This window comes from Trifolium pratense, linkage group LG3 (genome assembly GCF_020283565.1).
Source record: "Trifolium pratense cultivar HEN17-A07 linkage group LG3, ARS_RC_1.1, whole genome shotgun sequence".
Lineage (NCBI taxonomy): Eukaryota > Viridiplantae > Streptophyta > Magnoliopsida > Fabales > Fabaceae > Trifolium > Trifolium pratense.
The window spans coordinates 52,199,795-52,218,096 of NC_060061.1; the positions used below are offsets into that span (position 1 = coordinate 52,199,795).

Genomic DNA, 18,302 nt, shown 5'->3' on the forward strand with positions numbered 1-18,302 from the left:
TAATGTTTTAAGACTAAGTTAATTAAGCCAAACCCAAACTTCTAAGATAATTTTAAAGTCTCCTCAAAACTCTGTTGTGTCACATGCTATCAGATTTCTGCTATTGGACTATCCACTATTGATATCAACGTACTCCCTCCGTCCCAAAATATAAGTAAAAATTAGTCAACAAAAGTGAATGTATTTAGTCCAAATTTTTAACCAAATACATCAAGTTTTTTTGAATCAATTTTGCTTATATTTTGGGACGGAGGGAGTACCAAATTTAATAGTTTCTCATCTCCGTCTTTGTAAAAATGAATTAGATCTAACTCCTAATTTTAATATACGTATCTTGGACCTACGAAGATTTAATTTTTTTTTTCTACATGTTTTGGTTCTATTATTATTATGAGAATAGTATTTGTAAGGTATTCTTTGAGGGGATTTCTCTCTCTCTCTCTCTCTCTCTCTCTCTCTCTCTCTCTCTCTCTCTCTCTCTCAAGATATATGGCTTATTTTAAGGTTATATTGAACCTGGCTTTGCTGTTTATGATTATGTTGTCAATAGAAGTGGTAACAACGGCAAGGGCACCACCGTGGAAAATTGAGCCTCATCACAAAACATGTAAGTATATATTTTTTGTTTTCTTATCTTAACTCTTAGGTTCAAAGAAGAAAAAATGACAATGATAACAGGAGTCTCAATTCAGAACTTAGTAAAGTCTTATCGATTTTCTTTTCAATATACTCATTTTATTTTGAAAAACTTTTTGTTGGAATTTCACATTTTTGTTTAATTCTTATCATTTTTCTTCATACTCATGCAATTTTTGCAAGAGTTTTACTAATTATGTCTTGAAATTATAGTAAGAATCGAGAATGCATAGCCCAAATTTCAATTTGTGTTTTTTTAAACAGCAGTTATTTATTACTGTGGGCGAAAATTCAAAAACCGCTAGTCTATAGCAAGGGCCACGGCTGTATAGAGTGTGCTACGTAAACTGTTGCTAAACCGTTGCCTTAGGATATACGTACGGTTTTTTGGTTTTTCGCAATGGTTTTTGACTGCTGCTTAAGGTTCAAAATGTTGTAGTGAATTAAAAAACTTTGATAATTGATTCTTTTTCCATTTGAATTTATGTGTATGGTTCACTAATTCATTCACCATGTTGCTACTTGCTACCATGTTTGTTTGGGAACCTCAAAGATGAACGCCTAACGTATATTGTTAATGATCGTCCACGATACCACAACTATCAAGTTATTCCTTCTCCGCCTCCTCCTCCTCCACTAAAAAGCTACACCTATGTTTCTCCTCCTCCTCCTCCTCCTTCTTTTCCTTCTCGTCCTCCACTAAGCTACAACAATACTCCTCCTCCTCCTACTCATTCATGATCTAGAGAACCGCAATTGCAGCAATGGCAAAAAGCATATTGGCAACGAATAAAAAAGAGAAGAAGAAAGATCCAAGCAAAACTTCTGGAATTGCATATATTCATATGGATTATTATGAGTTGTTTCTAAACATTACCATTAATTTCATTAGATTGTATTCTTAGGTGATTATATTTATCTTTTAGTGGGAGTAATTTTTTGGTTTGAGTACGTACTACTTGTAATTCCACCATTAATGGGCTAGTATTTTGTTGTTAAAAAAAACCAACTAATTGAAGTTTTGATTGGCAAGTTCAATTTTTGAACTTATAGATGATAGTTTATAACTTATAAGCTTGTATGACTTAAACTTATCTGTTTTGATAACAAAAACATTCATAGACTTGTAGCGTTTTTTTTTTTTTATAAACTATTTCGAGTAATGTTTGAAATTATAGTTGATAGTTAGAGGTGGGAATAGGCTAGGCCGAGCTAGGCTTTGCCAAGCCTGAGCCTGGCCTGTCAAAAAATCGAAGGTCTGAGCCTGGCCTGTGGCCTATCATAGGCTTAAATTCTAGGCCTGAGCCTGGCCTTTTGAAAGTCTGATGTGGCCTGATAGCCTGTTTAAAAGCCTATTTCATATGAACATATTTAAATAAATAATTATATTTATTTTGAAATATACTTATGAACTAATAAAATAATGTTCCATTTGATATTTTAGAGAATTTGACTATATATGTCATCATATTTCAATTCTAGTTTATAATAATACATTTATATATGTTAAAAACTAATGTAGATTAATAAACTTAAATTACTTAAAAAGTTAATAGATTTATAATTTAATCAAAGTATAAATTTTAATATATAAATAATAATCGTAATAAAAATATTATTCATGTTAACTTAAATAGGCCGGCCTAGTAGGCCTGAAAGGCTTTTTTAATGGCCTGCGGCCTGGCCTTTTTAGCTAAATAGGCTTATAAAAAAGCATTGGCCTGCTCTATTTAAAGAAATAGGTTGGCCTGGCCTGAGCCTATGTAGGCTAGGCCTTAAGGCCATGTAGGCCGGCCTGGCCTGTTCCCACCTCTATTGATAGTTTATAATGTTTGTCTCAATTTTAATTCTTATAATCTTAATTGTAATAATTAAATATAAATTAAAATATCATTTTATAGCATTTTAAATGTATCAACTATTACGACAGTTAATTTTATCAAATATTACAAATTTAAAAATGTTTCAGACTAGAACACAGCTTGATCCATATCATCGACGCAATCAACCAGGGCTTAATTCTCGCAACGCTTGCTCAACTCAATGGGTTAGGGGATATCCCGTGCACCTCACTACATCGGATCACATGCTTGCATATTCTCCACCTCATTTATATACTTACAATTAGCAATTTAGCATTGGTGTGAATATTAATCTTTGTTAATGGTTCTTTTCTTACGCCACCGTCAACAGTTAATTTTGTCGTGCTTTGGATCTACCTCCACTGTATTGAAATTTTGATACGGTAAACTTCATCAGTGAAATCATCTAGTTCCGATCCATATCAATCAATACAAAAAAGCATTCACATGACATTGAAGACACCATTATACATTAAAAGGAGAAATATAAATAAATCCTAAAATTAAAAGATCTATAGAACAATCTGATCAACTATTAATTTAGTTACACATATTAATGTTAATAATTGATTTTTTTTTTTTAATAAAAATAACGATATTCATTCATTTTCATAATCATAACTGAATTAAAATAGCAAAAATAATTAACCTGAAAATGTTTCCAATATACTGTTGTCATTTTTTGTCACACATCTCTTTGTGCCACAGCTTTAATTTTTCTATCGTATTTTAAGATCAAGAGATGGATAAAATAAATGAGACTAATATAAAAGTGCAAAAATGTTATTCAAACATAAATATTAAATAAATATACAACATTTATATACTTTTTGCTTTTTTTAATGTTTTTTGTATATTTCGAATTGTGTGTTGTGAGGAAAGAGAAAAAATGTGTCGTATTTTTGTCTACAAATTTGTGTTGATATATTACTCTATAAAAGTGTGATAGAGAAACACAAATTTTTATAAGTCCAACTCCAACCCATAAGTCAACTTCCAAAAAGCAGTAGAAGCAGACTATTGAAAGAAAAAGTAGGTCATCCCCATAAGGAAATGTCCCCACTATAATAACTCTAAACATGCCAATTAACTTTCCCTCATTGATTATACACCTACCAACCTCGATATAAAAAACCTTATGTAGAATTCTTCTTTTCGTGCATTTGGAAATTTCAACATAATGTTGCTTTTTAGGCCCCCCCCAGCATTGCTTCCAATCTCTCCAAACTGACGAAATTGTTCCTAATGTACTTTTGGAAATTGGAATCCGAAACTAATACCGCTTTGAAAAATACGATCCGAAATTCACTTTTCTTAATTTTGCTTTTGACATATAAAACAAAATGCTACAACTAAGATCAAGATACTGCCAAGGTCTTCATCACTGAAGAAGATTTCCCAAAAGAGTAGTTCTTCAAAAATAAAACGAAGGTAACTCAGGGACCATTGTCCAACACTCATCACTGCAATGCAATAGTGTGCTAGATGGCCATTAGCGAGCAATATTTCCAGTATGAGAGGTGTAACAACAAGACCTTTAAAAAGTAGTAGCGTTAGCGCAAGGGTTCGTCAATGATGAAATCGACTTGTTGACAATTGCTTGTATATGTATCAACATGTGTATCTGTTGTTAAATTGATTCAATAGTTGAAATGTTTGAGTAAGTGAGAAACCTTGTATTAGTATTGATTAATTTGGTTTAAGAGTGATCAAAGTATCACTAGTTCCTTCAAAATTAAGAGTGGTCTCATTATATGTATCTCTTTGGTTTGAAATTGGTCTTAGTACCATATTAGAATGATTTCAGTGTCATTATATTGATTGATATTGTAGTATTGATCCGAGTGGTATCGTAATACCACTGAGTTATATATTGATATTGTAGTATCAATATGGGTGGTATTGTAGTACCATCGAATCATAATTGGTATCGTAGTAACGTTGATTCATAGATTGATGTCGTAACATCAATTTGAGTGATATTGTAGTACCATTGAATCATAGATTGATGTCATAGCATCAATTCAAGAAGTTGTATTCTTTGACTGATTTCTACTGTGCAGTAGCAAATCGGTATACAGTTGTAATTGGACTGTTTTATCTTGGGGACGACATGCTTAATAGTCTACTTGCAATATTTTGGGCGGTGCCACGAAACGTTAAAGGGAGTGACCTAATCCATAACTCAACTCAATAATCTCTTCGGAGGCTGCATTTAACTGTTTTATAAATTCAAAAACAACACAAAGTGATTAATACTAACCATACTTAGCACAAGTCTTTTTTTAATAAGTTTTTTTTTTGTCAAGTAATAAGATAATTTTTTATTACATACTCCCTACGTCCCAAATTATAAGGAAAAAATCTCATTTTTTTGTCCCAAATTATAAGGGAAAAATCATTTTCAAGCTGTTTTTTTTCCTTAATCTCATAAAATTAAATATAAAATTAAATGCAACTTATTCCAAGAAAAATCCACAAAAACATATTTCAAATTATCATGTTTTATTTTTTCTTAATAAATGTAATTTTTATTTTTTCCATTATAATTTGAGACAGATGGAGTACCTCAACCTCACTCAAGGGATAGAAAAGGGCGAGGAACACGTGTATCTAAAAAATCAAATACAAATTTGACTAATGACATTTTAAGGATCAAATTGTTTTTATTTTGTTCAATTTTCATAAACTCAATTGCCAAGGCATCTATTAAAATTAGTATGAGAAAAGGTTTTTTTTCTTTCTAAATTAGCATGCCATGAGCAAATATAATGAAATAATTACAACATATGATCCTATTAGTGGGATCAAAACCCTTTGATTCATTTCATTATTTTTAAATTAATACAAAATAGAATTTCATGTCACAATACAAATTGTTGAATATAAAATAACTAATTTAACTAACATTTTGACATTTTATGGAACAAATTGTTTTTCTTTTCTTCGATTTTCATAAACTTAATTGTTGAGGCATGTGACAGTAGGATTGCACGAAGAGCTTGATCCATGTGCATTTTTGCACGATGAAGACGATCTCTCTCCATTAAGACCAGATATGTTGATCTCTTCAAGAACAATGTTAGTGCAACCAATACTGCAACAATTCAATTTAATTGCAATTTTATCTTTTGTGGTTCCTCGAAAGTTGCGGAAAGTAACATCACTGATTTTCACTCCTTTGCCTGCATATTGTAAAGCATCGTATTGTTGATCAATTATCACAGGATTCTTCACTCCATCAAGTGTAATATTGTTATAAATTATCTTCCTTGCATATCCAGATCCTCCCTAATTCAAACAACACAAACAAAACATTAGTACATAATTTATTTAATTAATTATTGAATTAACTATAATCAATTCTTACCTCCCATGTCTTAATTCTAGCACCATTTGTTGTTCGAGTGAAGATGATATCTGAAACGTATACCTCCTCTACTGTAGAATATTCCCCATTCTTCCCAAGGCTTCCAACACTATATATTCACGAACACATCCAAGAAAGGTTAGAGTTTCATCAATGTTAATGAAGTAATAACAAAATGCAAAAATTAAAAACATCACAATATTTGAATTGAACAACCGACCTAATGCCATGACCAGGCCCACAGTTAACATTAGTAATGTTGATGAATTTAGAACCACTATTAATAGCAACACAATCGTCACCTATTATAAACAATATAAATAAGAAAAATAATAAGATGCAAATATAAAATGATAGAGAGATAGAAAATGTCTAATTAATTAATTGACTGAATTTTAACTCTATGATTAACATTAACATAAATATATAATGATAGAAAATAATATAGAATTGAACCAGTTGAGATGGTTGAATGCTCAATGAAGACTTTGGTTGATGATGAAATATCAACTCCATCGGTGTTGGGACTAGTTTCTGGTGCAGTTAAATTAACATTAGAAATTAAAACGTCATCACATCCAGTTATGCTTATATGATTTCTTGGACTGTTGAGGTGTGTCATTGGGCCATGTTTTAGATTATTACATCCAAGAAAACGAACAGCCTGCACATACATGTTATATATCCATATGTATCAAATAACTAAATACTTATACACTTTAAATACAAGACACTCAAAGTGTGTAAATTTGCTATATAGTTTAATTACATGGAATGGAATAACCTTACCGTTGGCCTATGACTTGAACTCTTGTCCCACCAAGAATCACCTTGGGCATTAAGAGTTCCACCTCCATTCACAACAAGCCCACTTATATGACTGAATGTTATCCATGAATCGTGATCGTTACCGTTTGATTTCCAATGTTCACAATTTGGTGGAGCAGTGATTGTTCCACTAATCTGCCAAATCAAATACATTAATCATCATCATAATAATATTAATAAATAATAGGCAAAATTACATCGCATTATATGCATGTAGGAGTCGAGTTTCAAAACTCTGATCACTTCATTTTTTTCAATTTAAGGATGAAAATATAATCACTAGAATACTTGGCAAAAAAAAAAAGATAGTTAAATAAAAATTAATTAATTATATATAGATAGAAAGTGAGACATTCCCATATATAGTCATGCAGCATGCATACATGTGTGTGTTTGATTCATTTATTTATAATAACATACCGTAACATTCATGGTTGCGGATTTGCAAGGACCTTGAAATGTAAGAGGTTGTGTCATGAATATTTTATCTGCGGGTACGATGAGTGTTGGGGTATCTTTAGTTGAACTGCACGCATCTTTCCATGCTTTTAAAAATGACTTTTTTTATAAGGATGGAAAATGTATTAGATTTGAGAAAAAGTTATCTTATAGATAAAAATATAATTGCATGAAAACAAAATGAAATAATAAGAAAAAAAATACTATACATTTGAATCATCAGTATGGCCGTCACCCTTGGCACCATAATTACCAATATTGAAAGCATTTGGAATATTAGACTCTCGTACTTTAGAGCATAAACTAGGTGAAGCAATGACTAACACTAGAAGAAGAGAAAACAAAACTTTCATCTTTGAAAAATTAATATTAATATTATCAAAAGTAGTGGTAAAAACAAGTTCTAAGCTAGAACAATGGTGTGTAAAAATTAGAGAAAGGAATACTATTTATATATTGTAGGACTTATGAAGGAAAACTGTCATTAGTAATTAGTAATGATGGTATTGATTTCTATGTCTAAATGAATGAATTAACACAAAGAAATCGGTTATTGACACATTGGCAAATTTTTTATTTTATTTTTCACGCAAATTTTAGTCAATAATATTTAATCATATTTATGTCGAATATTTATTTTGTTTCTTTAACGGAAAAAACGAATTAAGAAAGTGAGAATTATGATTATGATTATGATTAAGATGGTTTATTGTCACACATTGGCAAATTTAAGCTCCTAATGTTAACGGAAAAACGAATTAGGAAAGTGAGAATTATATATGATTATGATTAAAATCGGTTATTGTCACACATTGGCAAATTTTAGTCAATAATTTATGTCCAATGTATCAATTGTTCTTTTTATGAATACTCCATACATTTAAGCTCCTAATGTTAACGGAAAAAACGAAATTAGTAAATATCAACGGCAAAAAAAAAATAAAAACCATGATAATACTCTTCGATTAGTCTATATAGTGACACGTTTGCAAGTATACGAGTATGTCGTCGGAGTAAAAATAGGAGTATCTAATCCAATGATACTTATGAGATTAGAGCTAGCACTAAAATTGTAAGCATGGTCATTCCAAACACTAACTTTAGGCTCCAAAAGATATAAATTCTTTTCAAAGGATTTTAGGTAAAAAAAAAAAAACTATTATCAATGGAAAATGCATAATACAGCGAATGCTCCAATGAGTCTAATCACGAACGTTTCGCGAACCAGTGAACCATTGACAGCAACATGCACAGCTTGCATTATTCTATTTAATTAATTCAACTTTAATTCTTTCTTTATGCTTATGAAGTTATTATAATGAGTTTCCAATATTTGTCAACAAAATAATACTGTAATTAGTTTCCAATTCAATAAGTAACGTTTAAATTAATATGTGGAAATTCGGTGGGTAATTTTAGGACAAATAGTTTGGGAAAATCTAAAGTTCGATTCTTAGTTTAAATAATTTTTAGCCAAATTTTTGTATCTCCCGAGTCACGACCGAACTATCTCGCGACCGAATTTTGGATTACTGAACTCCTTTTCTAAAAATGACGTGAAAAAATATAAAGTCCCTCTAGTACCTTTTATATGGAACATTTTGAAAAAAATCACACAGTTGAGCTCTGATCCTCCAACTCCTTAACTCTTAGCTCAACTAGCTTAACCAGTTGAGTTACTCATCCCACCTTGTACATGATTATTTTAATTTAATACTCTTATAAATTTAAATATATTTAATGTATACACTTATTTAATTACTTTTAGTAACTTATTTTTAATATTCTCTCATAATAAATAAGGACATAAGTGAAATTAAATATTTAAAATATTTGAAAATTGATCAAAGTTTCTTATAAAAAGAATTAAAAAATTTTCACTTATGCTTCTTATAAAAAAGACCGGATGAATATTTATTACCTGAAATTAAGTTAATAAACTACAAGTGTAATTTTGCCTAAGTTAACTAATTTTTTTTATTATCTACAAGAAAGAAATATTATACCGAAAGAAATATAATTCAGTTTACCAAGTAGTGGCAAGTATTAGCTATATACAAGAAATACGGTAAAAAAAAAAAAAAAGAAGTTATTTTAACCGATTTTATACATTATAATATAGACAAAACTTATATGCATTTCTTTAGATGCAGTTTTTCTTGTTTCTCTCACAAAAATATAGTTATTTATATTTTTTAATTAAAAAAAGAAAAAAATTGTTTTGAAATAAAAATAACTTCCCCCATGTATATATCTAGCACAGTAAGAATTGTGTATATGAAACTGTACATAAGTTTGGTCCTTATAATATATATTGGTGGATCTTCAAAACCTATTAGAACCTTTTTTTCGATTTATTTATTCATTAGGTGGTTTGAAAGCGCGCTACTCCTTTATGCAATTCTTTTAACTCTTATGTGTTTGGGTTATGCGGAATGAAAGAAATCACAAATTATTAAAAAATTCAGAGTAGTCATTACATCAACTGTCAGACAAAGTCAAACTCTACTCCTTTTGGTGGATGAAGGCAATGAATCCTACTCTAGTCTCGAACTTCAATAGTTGGTGGTTGAACCCGTTTATTTGTTTGGGCATCAACTAATATGTTATTTTTTATTGACGTTTATTTTAAACTCTCGTAATCTCTTTCGACAATCTTGTGTTGAGGAGACTATTTTGCTAGTATATATATATATATATATATATATATATATATATATATCATTCCCTTGTCCACAGGGGCGGAGCTATGTTGTGTTGAGTGGGTGCACTTGCACACCCTCAAGTTTATGCATTTACACTAATACTTCCAATTTTATACTTTTTGCACCCACTCAAATTTTTAAGTTTGCACCAAATGCACTTTGGTCTTCTCTTTTCTACTATAACTTTACCAATTATAAGTGTCCATACAACGCACAGTCATTTATCAGTCCATACACTACAAAGAGAGCTGCTACATGTACATGTGTATTGGAGAGGAGTAAAAAATTTCAATTGTTTTTAAATTAAAAAAAAAACTTTAAAATTTGAGGATCGAGTGAACTTGTTTTTTATAGGTAAATTTTAGTAGTTAATCGTTATGTTTAGTAGTATTTTTCTACTTTATCATGGTTTGAGCCAAGCAACGATAATACTGTTAGTTGTATTTTATAAGTGTATCAAGTCATCGATTACGATATCACTTCACTTCTTAACTCACTTGCCATAGCTACAAAATATATAAACCTTATATCCATTTTATAAAAAAAAAGTCATGCATAGCCTAGTGGATTTGAACCGATAACACGACGCCTTACAATCTTATATCCATTTATTTACGGTCACATGTGTAAATTATTATAGGTTATAACTTATATATAAAGGAATCTATTATAGAACTCGCGATATATATAATACATTTTAAATATGATTTGCACCCCTGACCTGAGGTCCTGGATCCGCCACTGCTTGTCCAGACACTCGGACCCTAAGCGGCTCCCTGCATATTTATTTTTTTAATGCTAGAAATGGTGCTAACTTTATTTTTTTTTTAAAAATGGCAGAAATGGTGACATTATTACGAAATGTCATATCTTTGACCTACCTAAATTTAAAAAAATTTAGTGGACATGTTTTGGTCTATTATTACGGGAATAATAGTTATAAGGTATTATTTGCAGGAATTTATCTCTCTCTCTCTCTCTCTCTCTCTCTCTCTCTCTCTCAATTTCCATCTCCACTCTCTTTCTTTCTCTCTCTCTCTCAAAAGTTATATGGCTTATTTTAAGAAGTTTATATTGAACCTGGCTTTGCTCTTTATGATGATTTTATCAATGAAAGTGGCAACAACGGCAAGGGTACCACTATGGAAAATTGAGCCTCATCACAAAACATGTAAGTATATATATATATTTTTTTATAGCACTAGTTGAAATTTCACATTTTTGTTTAATTCCTAGGAGTATCATTTTTCTCCATATCTATGCAATTTTTGCAATAGATTTTCACTAATTATGTCTTGAAATATATTTAATGTCATTTTCATGACATAGCTAGTAATTATGTCTTGAAATCAATAATTTCATTATTGATTTAGTATTTTTTTTTCATTTGAAATTTATGTATATGTCTTACTAATTCATTACCATGTTGCTGCTATATATGTTTGTTTGGAAAATCTCAAAGATGGAAGCCCAGTTTATGTTGTTAATAATCGTCCTCGTGACCACAACTATATTATTGATCCTCCTCCTGAATGTTGTTGATATTTTCGAACTTCTTGCAAAGATGATCACAACATTTATAATGATGGCAAAGAATAAAAAAGAGAGAAGAAGAAGAAGAAGAAGAAGAAGAAGAAAGATCCAAGCAAAACTTCTGGAATTGCATATGAGTTTGTGTCCATACATTATAGCTAAGGTTCTATTTTGCAAGGCTAATTTTCGAACTTATTATAGACTTATAGTAGAAAGCTTATAACTTAGTGAGTTAAATGTAACCTATATAGATTGATTTGGTGGTAAAAGCTTATATAGCTAATAACTCACGTAGATTTTATCCACCACAATTTTAATGATTGATTTAGTTTCACAGGTAACTCGCATAGATTGATCCGGTGATAAAAAAATTTGGGACTTTAAAATGTGCTATTTTTTAAGGTTTCAAATTCGAATTCTTTTTATGTCACTTTCTATTGGATCAGTCTATAAAAAGCAAAATTCTACTAACAATAATGTGATTAATGTTTCTAGTATTAGTCGATTCTTTTTGAATCATAAAAAAAATATTAGTACACATGTTCATGCTATTAATTCAATACTTAATAAATTAAAATAGCAACCAATTAACCAAGACATGTTTCCGGTGCCATGGTGTGACCAATTTTTTTCTAAAGTGACACACATTTTGTAAAATAGAATATTATATGCTACCAATCCACTTTATCCAAAAAAAAGTACAACATGCACGTTGAAATATATTACTCCTGAAACCTAACTCTTTGGATAATTCAATTAAACAAAGAAAAAGTAGGCAACTATAAGGAAATGTCCCCATGCACTATAAATATAATAACTGGTCTTTTTTGTAATAAGGACATAAGTGAAATTAAATATTTAAAATATTTGAAAATTGATCAAAGTTTCTTATAGAAAGAATAAAAAAATTTCACTTATGCTTCTTATAAAAAAAACTGGAGGAATATTTATTTCCTGAAATTAAGTTAATAACTACAAGTGTAATTTTGCCTAAGTTAACTAATTTTTTTTATTATCTACAAGAAAGAAATATTATACCGAGAGAAATATAATTCAGTTTATCTACAAGAAAGAAATATTGTAGTAGCAAGTATTAGCTATATACAAGAAATACGGTAAAAAAAAAAGCTATATTCAAGAAAGAAATAATTTTTTTTTTAAGAAAATAAGAAAGAAATATTAAAAAACCATATTCGTGAAAATTTCGTGAGAATTCCTTCGCGACAAATATCAACTAGTATAACGACCCATGCCAAGCGCGAGGTACATGGTTTTTATAATATTTTAACCGATTTTATACATTATAATATGGACAAAACTTATATGCATTTCTTTAGATGCAATTTTTCCTGTTCCTGTCACAAAAAGATAGTTATTTATATTTTTTAATTAAAAAAAGGAAAAAATGTTTTGAAATAAAAATAACTTCCCCCATGTATATATCTAGCAAGTAAGAATTATGTATATGGAACTGTACATAAGTTTAGTCCTTATAATATATATTGGTGGATCTTCAAAACCTATTAGAACCCTTTTTTCGATTTATTTATTCATTAGGTGGTGTGAAAGCGTGTCACTCCTTTATGCAATTATTCTAACTCTTATGTGTTTGGGTTATACGGAATGAAAGAAATCACAAATTATTAAAAAATTCAGAGTAGCCATTACATCAACTGTCAGACAAAGTCAAACTCTACTCCTTTTGGTGGATGAAGGCAACAAATGGTGCCATTATTACGAAATGTCATATCTTTGACCTACCGAAATTTTAAAAAATTTAGTGGACATGTTTTGGTCTATTATTACGGGAATAATAGTTGTAAGGTATTATTTGCAAGAATTTATCTCTCTCTCTCTCTCTCTCAAAAGTTATATGGCTTATTTTAAGAAGTTTATATTGAACCTGGCTTTGCTCTTTATGATGATTTTATCAATGAAAGTGGCAACAACGGCAAGGGTACCACTATGGAAAATTGAGCCTCATCACAAAACATGTAAGTATATATTCTTTTTTTTTTTCCTTTTATATAACACTAGTTGAAATTTCACATTTTTGTTTAATTCCTAGGAGTATCATTTTTCTCCATATCTATGCAATTTTTGCAATAGATTTTCACTAATTATGTCTTGAAATATATTTAATGTCATTTTCATGACATAGCTAGTAATTATGTCTTGAAATCAATAATTTCATTATTGATTTAGTATTTTTTTTTTTCATTTGAAATTTATGTATATGTCTTACTAATTCATCACCATGTTGCTGCTATATATGTTTGTTTGGAAAATCTCAAAGATGGAAGCCCAATTTATGTTGTTAATAATCGTCCTCGTGACCACAACTATATTATTGATCCTCCTCCTGAATGTTGTTGATCATATTTTCGAACTTCTTGCAAAGATGATCACAACATTTATAATGATGGCAAAGAATAAAAAAGAGAGAAGAAGAAGAAGAAAGATCCAAGCAAAACTTCTGGAATTGCATATGAGTTTGTGTCCATACATTATAGCTAAGGTTCTATTTTGCAAGGCTAATTTTCGAACTTATAGTAGAAAGCTTATAACTTAATTAGTGACTAAAATGTAACCTACATAGATTGATTTGGTGGTAAAAGCTTATATAGCTAATAACCCACGTAGATTTTATCCAGAACAATTTTAATGATTGATTTAGTTTCATATGTAACTCGCATAGATTGATCTGGTGATAAAAATTTGGGACTTAAAAATGTGCTTTTTTTTAAGGTTTGAAATTCAAATTCTTTTTATGTCACTTTTTATTGGATTAGTCTATAAAAAGCGAAATTCTACTAGCAACAATGTGATTAATGTTTCTAGTATTAGTCGATTCTTTTTGAATCATAAAAAGATATATTAGTACACATGTTCATGCTATTAATTCAATACTTACTAAATTAAAAATTGTGTGACCAATTTTTTTTCTAAAGTGACACACATTTTGTAAAATAGAATATTATATGCTACCAATCCACTTTATCCAAAAAAAAGTACAACATGCACGTTGAAATATATTACTCCTGAAACCTTACTCTTTGGGTGTAATTCAATTAAACAAAGAAAAAGTTAGGCAACCATAAGGAAATGTCCCCATGCACTATAAATATAATAACTCCAATGATGACAATTCAACTTGCGTTATTGATTATACACCTACCAGCCTCAAAATATATTATATATAATGGAGTACCACCTATACATACAGATACAGATGAATATATAAAACCACGTTAATTAGGCTAACACATTCTTAAAATGTAGCAAACAATATTTGCCTCTAGGGCCTAACCCAATAGCAAAGGGGGCATTAATTGACAAGCAATAGCAATATACATTTATGGATTTGGATCATCTCCAATTTTTCCTCACGTTTTCTCTCATTTTTCGTAATCTAAGAGTTGATAAATTACAAAAAATAAAAATGAGAGAAAATCAACCCTTAATTTAACTAGTTTAATCAGTTGAGTTACTCCTTTCACCCTATTATCAAAATAAATATAGTGAGTCAAACATATATATTAGTTCATTTTTCTCATCACATGTCCTTCAGATTCATAAATATTAATTAATGATTACGATGTATTGCCTAATCAGTCAAAAAATGATGCATTGCCGGAGAAAATTTTCTTAGACAAATGCATACTAAATTGTTAAAAAAGTATTAATAATGCTTAGAAATAGTGAATTATGCTATTCATATCTTTGACTTATCATACCAAATTTATTTGTTTTTTTCTTTGTGAGGATGACATGTTTTGGTCCTATTATTACGAGGATAGTATTCGAAAGATACTCTTTGAGGGGATTTATCTATCTCTCTCAAGACTTATATATTTGCATCCAATATCCTCATTCACTTTCCACACACACATATATATGTTCTAGCTTCTATTATATTTGTTCTAAGAAATATCAATTATATGGCTTATTTTAAGAAGGTTATATTGAACCTGGCTTTGCTGTTTGTGATTATGTTGTCAATGAAAGTGGCAAAAACGGCAAGCGTACCCCTATGGGAAATTGAGCCTCAACACAAAACTTGTAAGCAATATGACATATATCTTTAGAAGAAAATAGTTAAATTTATGTACATGTTTTATCAAAAAGTCTATCTATAATTAAGGACATATTTTGAATTTTAGCATTTTTTTTTAGTGTAATCATTCTGATTTCTAGGGGTCTAGATAATTGAAAGTAAAATTTGATAAATTTAGATCTTTTACTTAGAATTAAAATTTTTCGAAACAATTCATCTGAATCATTCATTCTTAATTAGTAAAGTAGATTTAACTATTATTATTATTAGGGTTAAATATGCAAAAGGTCCCTGCACTTACGAGTCATTTGAGTTTTAGTCACTGCGTTTTAAAAACATTTCATTTTGCCACTGCACTTTCATTTTACTTTAAAAATGGTCCCCAGACCTTTTTTTTTGTTGAAATGACACATTTTTGCTGATCTGTTACTGTTGACTGGACTTTAGAGTTGATGACTCATTTAATTTTGCAGTGAATCGATCAAAATACCCTTAAATAAGCAATTTTTTAAAAGTAAAATAAAATTGACACATCATGAAAAAATGTGCCACTTCAACAAAAAATGGATTCAGGGACCATTTTTAAAGTAAAATGAAACTGCAGTGACAAAATAAAAGGATTTTAAAATGCAGGGACTAAAACTCAAATGACCCGTAAGTGCAGGAACCTTTTGCATATTTAAGCCTTATTATTATTATCAATATATTTTTCGTTCAAACAATATATTATTATTATTATTATTATTATTATTGTTATTTTATTTGAAAATTATATATGGTTTACTAATTCATTCCCTATCGTTGCTGCCATGTTTGTTTGGGAATCTCAAAGATGGACGGCTACGTTATACTATTCATGATCAACCACACAAGCACAACTTTAGTCCTCCTCCTCCTCCACGTCGAACTCCCCCTCCTCCTCCTCCTCCTTATATATTTTGATGATGATCCAAAACACTGGAGTAATCGCGATGGCAAAAAAACAAGTTCGAAACAATTAAAAAGGGAATAAAAGAAAAGGTTCAAACATTATGATCCATAGATGACTGTGATATAGGTTTGAGTACCTTGTACTTCATTTACATACTTATGTTGTATAAAAATGCATGTGTTGCCGGAAACAACAAATGTTGTAGTGATATATAAGTTATTTTGTTTAAATATATTTTGACCTTTTATTTTCTCTAATTTACAATTTTGTTCTAGGAATATTTAAATATTAGCATTATCTCAACTATGACATTACTATCGTCAAATTTATTTGGGTAAAGAAAAAACGCATTGCATAATTTTAATCAATGGGAAATTAGATGAAAGAAGAAGAAAAAAATGAGAATGACGGATAAGAATTATCTTCTTTTTTTTTTGGGTACATGGGTAAGAATTATCTTTATTTCTCAAAAGAAATGAAAAGGAATAGACACAAAGAAATTTGAAAAAATGTAAAATAAAATTATTAGTTATTCTATAAGACCCGTAGTTTTACTGCAGGTATGAATAAGGTTTAATTTTCAGCTGCTATTTATTTCTTCTATATAGAACTGGAGGGAGTAGTTGTCAATTTAATACTAGCAATGAAGAAAACCAAAACCGAAACCACCAATAGAGGTCTACTTATAATCTCATTCTTAGATAGACAATCCTCAGCCTCCAGGCCACCAAATAAGACACCAACTCGACCCATAGATATGCCACGAGACTCTACTCCCGATTTCGAATAAAAAATGATCGGCCGATCAGAATCCAAAAAGCATCTCCGCGAGCCCAAAATTGAGGTGACAATGGTAGAAAGAAAGTCTAGGCAGATAAGTCTCAGCTTGCAGCCCGCCTCTAAACCGTCAACGCCGATGCGAAAAAGGTCCAATCAAATACAAAGAAGCCTGCAAATCTGGATAGATTTGGAAACTAACAGAGGCTAAAAAAAATCCTGCAAATCTCAACAAATTTGAAAGCGATCAGAAAATATTATCGAGAGAACCAATCTCACACGACATCAACCATACGGGCGACACCAAATCCAACACCCACGACACCCCCTCATCATTTAGCACTTCTCTTATTGAATTGGTCGGATTTGGTGTTTTTGGTGCTAAACGGTAGCGGCCCTTTATTTTATTTTTATAGTTATCAAAGAGTTGACATATAAATTTGAATAAAAAGTATTGTTATATTAAAGATGATTAACTAATCTTAATATTTACCGACTTGGTCACATATGAGTTCATTTATGATGTGTAATATGTCACAGTATCATTGACTAGAGCAAAACATTGAATTCTAAGTCTTTGCCAGCACCGGATAGTGTAGCAGCCCTCTACTTTCTTTTTTTTTATCAAAGAGTAGACAAATACATTTGAAAAAAAAAATGTTAGATTAAGATGATTAATTAACCTACATTTTCGACTTGGTCATATGGATTCATTTATGATGTGTCACAACATTATTGGCCACAGCAAAACATTGAATTATATCCAGTCTTTTTTTATAAGCATAAAAAAATTGACCAATAAATACATGCATATACTAATGTTTTAGCGATTTTAGTTGTGTATATATATATATATATATATATATATATATATATATGAGTCAGGATCCGTTGACACCAACTAGTTTGACACCAAATGTTACACCTCTCAATAACGTTTTAACCGATATAAATTTTATAAAATCCACCGTTGGATTGAAAGTTTACATCATATAGATCATTTGTGTAAAATTTCAAATAAATCCAAAATCATTTGATATGTTATTGAGATACATCAAAATTAACGGTTTTTGTATTTTTTTAAATGCCGTTAATCTTTATGTGTCTCAATAGCATATCAACTGATTTTGGATTTGTCTGAAAT

At 30.0% G+C, this 18,302-nt stretch overlaps 2 protein-coding genes and 2 long non-coding RNA genes across 4 annotated transcripts; 3 read left to right on the top strand and 1 right to left on the bottom strand.

Annotated features, from left to right (window-relative positions):
- The first annotated feature begins 469 nt into the window (after positions 1-469).
- On the top strand, positions 470-1,668 carry LOC123913276 (synaptic defective enhancer 1-like). The gene is made up of 2 exons (XM_045963965.1): positions 470-607; positions 1,190-1,668. The coding sequence occupies exons 1-2, from the start codon at positions 490-492 to the stop codon at positions 1,375-1,377; spliced, it is 306 nt and encodes a 101-aa protein (XP_045819921.1). The 5' UTR covers positions 470-489; the 3' UTR covers positions 1,378-1,668.
- A 3,791-nt stretch (positions 1,669-5,459) lies between these two features.
- Positions 5,460-7,508, bottom strand: LOC123915374 (probable polygalacturonase At3g15720). Its single transcript, XM_045966498.1, has 7 exons — positions 7,365-7,508; positions 7,117-7,254; positions 6,658-6,831; positions 6,325-6,532; positions 6,089-6,170; positions 5,869-5,977; positions 5,460-5,789 (listed from the first exon to the last, which is right to left on the bottom strand). The coding sequence occupies exons 1-7, from the start codon at positions 7,506-7,508 to the stop codon at positions 5,460-5,462; spliced, it is 1,185 nt and encodes a 394-aa protein (XP_045822454.1).
- Positions 7,509-13,160: 5,652 nt separating this feature from the next.
- Positions 13,161-14,075, top strand: LOC123913277. Its single transcript, XR_006811618.1, has 2 exons — positions 13,161-13,387; positions 13,690-14,075. It is a non-coding gene; the product is annotated as an uncharacterized LOC123913277 (long non-coding RNA).
- A 998-nt stretch (positions 14,076-15,073) lies between these two features.
- LOC123913278 lies at positions 15,074-16,638 on the top strand. Its single transcript, XR_006811619.1, has 2 exons — positions 15,074-15,455; positions 16,283-16,638. It is a non-coding gene; the product is annotated as an uncharacterized LOC123913278 (long non-coding RNA).
- Positions 16,639-18,302: the final 1,664 nt, after the last annotated feature.

Bases quoted from the DNA above. Each gene is read 5' to 3' on its own strand.
- LOC123913276 (XM_045963965.1), top strand. From the start codon at position 490: ATGGCTTATTTTAAGGTTATATTGAACCTGGCTTTGCTGTTTATGATT. The intron at 608-1,189 runs GTAAGTATATAT...GGAACCTCAAAG, and splicing joins TGAGCCTCATCACAAAACAT to ATGAACGCCTAACGTATATT.
- LOC123915374 (XM_045966498.1), bottom strand. From the start codon at position 7,508: ATGAAAGTTTTGTTTTCTCTTCTTCTAGTGTTAGTCATTGCTTCACCT. The intron at 6,171-6,324 runs GTTCAATTCTAT...TGTTTATAATAG, and splicing joins GCATTCAACCATCTCAACTG to GTGACGATTGTGTTGCTATT. The intron at 5,790-5,868 runs GTAAGAATTGAT...TGTTTGAATTAG, and splicing joins CTAGAATTAAGACATGGGAG to GGAGGATCTGGATATGCAAG.